General features: G+C 34.9%; 1 protein-coding gene across 1 annotated transcript; it reads right to left on the reverse strand.

Moving 5' to 3' along the window:
• Positions 1-281: 281 nt before the first annotated feature.
• Positions 282-5627, reverse strand: LOC104245123 (uncharacterized). The gene is made up of 5 exons (XM_009800692.2): positions 5500-5627; positions 4093-4326; positions 1327-1568; positions 1108-1195; positions 282-539 (listed from the first exon to the last, which is right to left on the reverse strand). The coding sequence occupies exons 2-5, from the start codon at positions 4319-4321 to the stop codon at positions 526-528; spliced, it is 573 nt and encodes a 190-aa protein (XP_009798994.1). The 5' UTR covers positions 4322-4326; positions 5500-5627; the 3' UTR covers positions 282-525.
• Positions 5628-7572: the final 1945 nt, after the last annotated feature.

Below are 7572 nucleotides of genomic sequence, written 5' to 3' on the forward strand. Positions count from 1 at the left end.
CTAACGGCAATTGTTTATAGCAATTATAATGACTACTAAATCCAATCCAAACGGCTAATTATACTTATTTACCATCCATTTTTATAGCCACTAAATTCAAAATAATTGTCGCTAAAAAGTCCGCATCTTTAACGGCAATTAATTTGCCCTTTTAGCGTCCATTTTAATAGCTAATATGTTTAACTAAATTGCCGCTAAAAATCAATATCTTTAAAAGTCACTAGCGATAATATCAATAACTTGGCGACAATTAATACTAGTTACTACATTTGTATAAAATATGACCCAAATAATAAAATATATTAATATTAATTCAAAAAAATGTAATATATCTCATTAAATCTTAACAATCAAAAGGAAGTACTAACCAAAAATATTAATATCACAGTAACTTAAAACATAAAAATATATTGTTTGGACTAAATAGCTAATGTCATCATAGTAATAATCCAGAATGATGGTCTTCAAATGATTTCCGCAACTTTTCATCTTTTTGAAATCTTCTAACCGCTAAATTATCGAACATTAGATTGTATGACCTGACATTATAAAATAATTGTGTTAAAGGACCTGAAATACCATCACACACTATGATCAAAAATAAAACAGAAGTGATTAACAAGCATTCAATTTTAAAGCTAAAGATTCACTGCGTCAAATATCCTATGAAACATACAATACTAATATATCACTCCAGTGTAGTGAAATTAGTGGCCTTGAATTTTCCGAGCCGACGTTTAAAATCAACAGGGTTAAGAGCAGCAACAACAACCTTAATCAAGACTTGATTTTCCTTAATTTCTGGAACTGATACATTGGACTCAAACTTCAAAACATCAGCACTTCCATAATCAGAATAAGTTCAAGCTTTCATTTAAGAAGAAATAGAAGTGCTTGTTGATGTTTCAACAGGAGCAGTTTGACAACTAGCAGAAACTCTAAGGGGAAAAACAGTGGAAAATTGGCTCCTTTGAATGTAATTTTCAGTTTTTCTACTACCCTTTAATCTAAGCACATAACATGAAGAAAATGGAAAATGAAGAGAAGAGAAAGAAGAGGGTGGGTGAAGGGGTTTGAGTTGAAGAGTAGTGGAATGCACGTACTCACCCTTCAAACTGCACTTGTAATCTTTCCATTTCTTTCCTATTGACTTTAAGACCCACGCTTCTCCACATTTTGGGATAGAGAACTTCTTCTGAAAAAATAAAAGGCAATATTTATGAGATAACATCATGTATAAAAGATAGAGCATGTTCAAAAAAAATATTAATAATAATAATAGCAACAATAATAATAATGACAACAACAACAACAACTATTCCATACCCTCACAAAATTGACCAATTTCTTCTTTTCTTCGTTGTCAAAATTTCTCCAATCATCTACATGTAGAGGTGTTAGTTCTGGAGTTCTGGCGATAATTCCTAGAAAACTAGCATGCTTTCGACCCTCTTTTCCAATAGCTTGGTTACGATTATTAAATGGTACATCAATTATCTTCCCCGGCGGAAGTTTCCAAATATCTTTTAGTAAAGTAGGCCCACGAACCTTTTTTGCTTCTGAATTACCTAGAATGAAAAAGAGAACAGAACGTTAGGTAGTACAATAGCTATTTAGGGAGGTTGTCCCTAAGGCTATCATAACTCTCCAGCTGATGCAATACATAAATCACAGATTGTTGTTTAAGGCTCATATGTAAATAAGCTATTGCCTACAGCAGGAACTCCTAGACCACTTATTCTACACTGTATGTTCACATATCAGATAAATTTGCGCACATAGAACAGGCCTAATTGTCTAGCCTCCTCACACACACAATGTTTCAGAAACTAGTTTCAGCATACTCCCATATGAAAGAGACCTTTAAAAATAAGCAATGTTATTAGTTCATTGGTACTAGTCCAATCCAAACAGTAAATATGCAATGCACATCATACAAAATGGTAGCAGAATACTCACTCCAAGAACAATCAAATTCAAATGTTATATCCTAACAGTACTAGTCCAATCCAAACAGTAGATATCCTAATCTTTCATATGCACAAACAAATCCATTTTCAAGTGTTATTCCAGGAACAAAATTTCAAATTCATTAACTATTTGAATCTAAAGTTGGCGTCTGAACAAACTATTTGAATCTATACTTGAGGTTTTTCATTTACTACACTGTTTAACATTGCATATGATTTCAGTGTGTTCTCTTCTCAAGAAAAACTGAAGGTTTTGTTCTTTGTTTCAAACAATGGATACCATTTTCAGGGTTAAACATCCTCACACATAAGGAAGTTTCTAGCTCATTGTTTCTGAAAACTTTATTCTGCTGCTTTAATTGATGAAAAACTGTGTCAAGCTGTTGAGAGCCAAAGATCTGCATAACACATTGCAAATATGGAGAAAATGTGATCTCATTATATGCAGACAATTGATGTCATCAACAAACTCCGTATGGATTTTGTAGAGAAAATAAATATAGTGGATGATAACATTTCTGGCTGCAGTAGGCATCATTTCATGCTCATCTACCAAAATACAGATCCAACATAATTTTGCGGATGTGAGGCTGCTACAACACAACTAGCTGAGAGGTCAGCAAATTCTTGTATTTGAAGATACTGATGTAGCAAAATAATAGTACTATGACTCATTCACCATACTGATTAGTATTTGAAGTACTTCTATTTTAAGTAATAAGTTCACGTGAGGTGGCTATATGAACAGGAAAAGACTCGTGTGGGTGACAACCGGTAACTATTTTCTCAGTAAGGCAATTCGCTAAGGCAGGGGCAGAACTACATGGTCTGAAGGGAATTCAATTGATATCGTTGAATCTTATTCTCAAGTAAAACTTTTAATGTACTAGTGAAGTGATTCAAACTATTATGGGTTGTAGATTCAAATTTCAAGCATTACATGTTAAATTTTTTGAATTCCATTATTAGAACTTGTAGCTTCATTCTGTATCCGCTTTTAAAAGTTGTGAAATTACTTGGTTACAGAATCAGGAAACGAACGTAGTTATTTCTTGTACCGTTTGTATTTTGTGATCACTCCATACTCAACATAAAATCACAAGTTAGCTGACCCCGTGGGGTACTAAACCCCAAATAAATGGAATTAGGATACAGTGAATAGAATAGGAAATGTGGAACTGTCTTGATTACAAGACCAACCCTTAATTATGGAAGAATCTCTACCATTAACTGCGCTCAACTGTCAGCCTACCTTGCTTCAATCATACTCATATACTTAACTATTGCCGAGGCTTAGTTAATGTTTCCATACCATACAATAGTGGGGAAATTCGAAATCAACCAACATATATAGCAGATAATGAGAAGAGAAAAACTAATAACAAGGAATAGATATAACATACCAGCATTGGTTTTGGAAACAGGAAACCTCTCATATCTTTTTACAGTCTATAAATTTACACAAATGTATCTGAAAGACGGCAGCATGGTAATAAATAAGTTGCATCCTTATTTAAATCGTTACCGCTGCCTATCTAGTAAGATAAAGCAAAAATGTACATTCTGAGGTTACCAGTAAAATCTTAACGGAAAATGAATAACCAAAATAGAAGCACAAACTGGTCTAAAAAAGTAAATGTACCAAAGGTCGTGTTTATGTTGTTCCGAAGTCAGACCCAGGCTTCCTATCTAATGCCTCTCTTATTGATGAACTATATCTACTGAAAACCATCCGATACCCCCAAATCCAACAGAGTTGAAAAAGAAATAAGAACAAGAAATGGGGAACTGTGTCAAGCTGTTGTTTCCCTTTGTTCTTCTTTCCTTCTACTTATAAAGAAGTGAACTTTAGCACAATCTTAAGTATCTAGATCTACCTTTAAAATCCATCAGGAGACATATAGACTCTTTAGAATTAGGTAAAAAGTAATCAAGAAAAGAGTGCAAAATGAAGCACAAAGTAAATCAAATATCAACTTCTGTTAAAAAAGACCAACCATTGGCACAACTTCTGTTAAAAAAGACCAACATCCAACCATTACAAGGAAACAAGGATAAACAGTATTGAAAGCCATCATCTAATATTATACATAATCAGATTGAAATACTACAGAAGCATTACCTGACTTGTCATCATGTTGAATCTCAGTGCCACCATTAGAACTATTCAACTCATTAGATTGACCATCATGTGCTTGAGCGTCAGAGTAGTTCTGACTATCCATCAATTGCTCAATATATGGCTGGGCTCTAGAGTAGTTTTGACCATCCATCAAGTGCTCAATATAAGGTCTCACATCTTCATCATAATCTTGTTCAATTACCAGTCGGTTGTGACCTCTAGTTTGCATAGTTCCTTTTTCCAAAATAAAGAAATTATCTAGATGCATTAAGTTATACTAATACCAAATTAACTCCAACCAATTAACATACAGACTTTGGCAAAAGAAAAGGGCACAATAGAAACATTGTGGAGTAAATTCTCAATGCGATACAATAGTATAACAACACAGGATAGATTTCATGAAAGGAAAGGATTCAATAGGAGGCTAAACGAACTTCTGGCCAAAAGCAGTGCATTTGTAAAGTACATGACTTTGGAGTTAACTATTTTATCTTGTTGCACATGTGATGTTATTGTGTCCATGAATTACAACTAGAAGAGTTATCGTAATGGAATCGATGACTCAGTTGATGAAGTTAATGGGCATCAGCGTAACCAAAACATGCTACTGCAAACTAATGGGAGGAAGTAGCTGGGGATACTATCAAAATTCATCAGATAAGTAAGGACAGTAGGTGATAATGGACACACAGAATGGTCTATGCCCAAAAATTGTTGTATATTATATGAAAATGCAGGTACTGTACTGGATTCCAGATGTATAAATTACAACAACATATACGAGAAGCGAAAACAATCCCACTGTCTAGAGTAGGGGTCCTCATGCTATCACGCTAGGATGCAAGAAATGCACAACGGCAATATCGAAGTGAACTATCAATCTAACAGCAACCACAAACGACTTAGCAAATGCAGAAAAAACTGCACTTTCACAAATTCATAGCCTATTTAAAAATCTACAGCCAAACATGAAGTCTTGAAATCAAAGTTTCCTAAAATGTAAACATTCGAGCAGCATCAATCAAAAATCTATTGCAAAACGATTGCAAAAAACCGATTTAACAGGGGGAGAACAGAATCGACGAGGACTATCAATTTATCAGAATTTTGAACCAATTTAACAGGGGAAGAACAACCTATTTAAAAATCTACAGCCAAACATGAAGTCTTAAAATCAAATTTCCTAAGATGTAAATAATCGAGCAACATCAATCCACTGTAAATCAATCTATATAAACAATCGAGCAACATCAATCCAAAATCTATTGCAAAACAATTGCAAAAAATCGATTTAACAGGGGAAGAACATAATCGACAAGGATTGTCAATTTATCAGAATCGAATCGATTTAACTGGGGAAGAACAGAACTGATTTCCTAAGTTCTCAATTATCAGAGAACTTACCTGGAAAAGAATAAGAGGACTATCAGACTATGGCAGGCCGTTGACGCAGTAACAATTAGGTTTCCCTATGGCAGCGACTGGATCCCTTCTATTCAAGGGAATATTGGTTTCCTAAACTTTTCTAATTGGAGGGAACCGATAATCTCGTCCAAGGTTTTCCTAAACTTTTCAAATTGGAGGGAACTGATAAATCTCGTCCAAAAAATTTGGAGGGAAGATATTTCTCTTTTTGTGTCGCGGGAAAAGTTAAAAAAATAAAAATTTTAATTTAATTGGTAATTTTTAGTGGCAATTGTTTTTTCATTGCCGGTAAAAGGATAACTTTTACTGGCTAATGGCCATGTGCCGCTAATTTTTTAGCTTAAAGAATTTATTAGCAACAATTGTCTTATTGTCGCTAAATAATTGCCGCCAAAAGTCTTTTTTGTAGTAGTGCGAATTACGCTAGCTAGCTTTTATTACAGCTCATTTTAGATCGCACCCAAGGCTTCGTTATCCCTAATCTCGCCTTTAAACCCTTAGTTATTGATCCCTCATATACTTTGGGAGTGGTGTTGTTCAACAATTACCTAAATATGCACTCTCTCCCGAGTAATACATACTAAATAGGCATAGCTAATTGAGGATCCTATCAATTAACTACAACAAGACGTAGTTGAACAAATAGAGAATAAACCGAGCAAACTATATTAACATAACACGAAGTTCATCCTTCAGCAAAATCCATCAAAACCCTAGACTAAATATTTAGCTACTCATAATCGTATTCATCATAACAATAGCAAAATTCATCATAAATGGTAAAATACAAAAGGAAGAAAGGAAGAACTCGATGTTGAATTATCCTCCTTGCCTCTTGCCTCTCCTTCCTTCAACTAAGCTGTAAAACCTTGATAATATCCCTTTAGGCGAGCTGGACCTCTTATAGGTTAAGTGGAATTACCCCCGAACTTCCAAGTTTACCCCTGAAATTATATAATCCGAACTGGACTAGCGCGGCCGCGCTCGTGCCCACACTAATGGCCGCGCATATAACATAGTATTCTGTCTCGAGGTTCTGGACAAGCGCGGTCGTACTAGTGGGCGCGCTAATGGCTGCGCTAAGCTGGTCATCATTTTAACTCATCTTTTCTCTCTTCTTTCACACGCACTCAGCTCCGAAGGGCTTCCCTTTCTTTGATTTAGCTCCAAACACTGTCCTAAGTCCTCATAAGCGCAACTCGCTCCTGCAAAACATGAAATTCACAATTAGAGCCAATTTATTGTCATTTAACTATCCTAGAACAGTAAAACATAGTCAAACTGGGGCATAAACAGTCGCCAAATTACATGAATCTAGCCTATTATCAACACTCCACACTTAAATCATTGCTAGTCCTCGAGCAATCCACCACACTCTATAAAGGTTCCTTCACTAAGCTTTTCCCCTAACGTATCACACCAAGAACAAATCGCCAAATTTACGTGTAGTGTACAATCTTTGTCTCAAAAATCGACTCTCATGTGCCATGCAATATTCGTACTTACTCATATTACTCTATACATAAGTCAAAACTTATCTTTCCTTCGCGAATCACACGCTCTCACATCACATAAGAGAGTAGTTCCACAAATAATAATATTAAGAACAATTAGGAACTTATATAGACAAAATCCGCTCACTCTCCGAAAGAAAATTCTTATGCCACACAGATGCACCATAGGCTTGCCCGTAGTGTACTACTCTACTAATCGAGCCCATTCAGTCAAAGATCAATTAGGACTTCATTTGGTTGTAATGTAGTCTAAGGGACGAGTAGAATATATTTGGATATATTGACTAACCTCCCTAAGCACTTTTAATACAATCTAATTAACATTCAAAACCATACTTATGTCAACCAGACATTCCACCACACTTCTATTTATAACATCCCACTCCATTAGGTGCAATTGTATCAAGTCACCACTTATCAAATACTACTTTTACTCATTCTATTTTCTTTTTTTCTCTTTTTTTTTTTCTCTTCTTTTTAAGTGGTGCTTATTCTTTTACTTTTTTCAAATACTGCACCTTTTCTCTATTTCACCAGT

This window comes from Nicotiana sylvestris, chromosome 5, assembly GCF_000393655.2.
Source record: "Nicotiana sylvestris chromosome 5, ASM39365v2, whole genome shotgun sequence".
Lineage (NCBI taxonomy): Eukaryota > Viridiplantae > Streptophyta > Magnoliopsida > Solanales > Solanaceae > Nicotiana > Nicotiana sylvestris.

Bases quoted from the DNA above. Each gene is read 5' to 3' on its own strand.
- LOC104245123 (XM_009800692.2), bottom strand. From the start codon at position 4,321: ATGCAAACTAGAGGTCACAACCGACTGGTAATTGAACAAGATTATGAT. The intron at 1,569-4,092 runs GTAATGCTTCTG...TTTTCATTCTAG, and splicing joins TCAACATGATGACAAGTCAG to GTAATTCAGAAGCAAAAAAG. The intron at 1,196-1,326 runs GTATGGAATAGT...TTATTTTTTCAG, and splicing joins AATTGGTCAATTTTGTGAGG to AAGAAGTTCTCTATCCCAAA.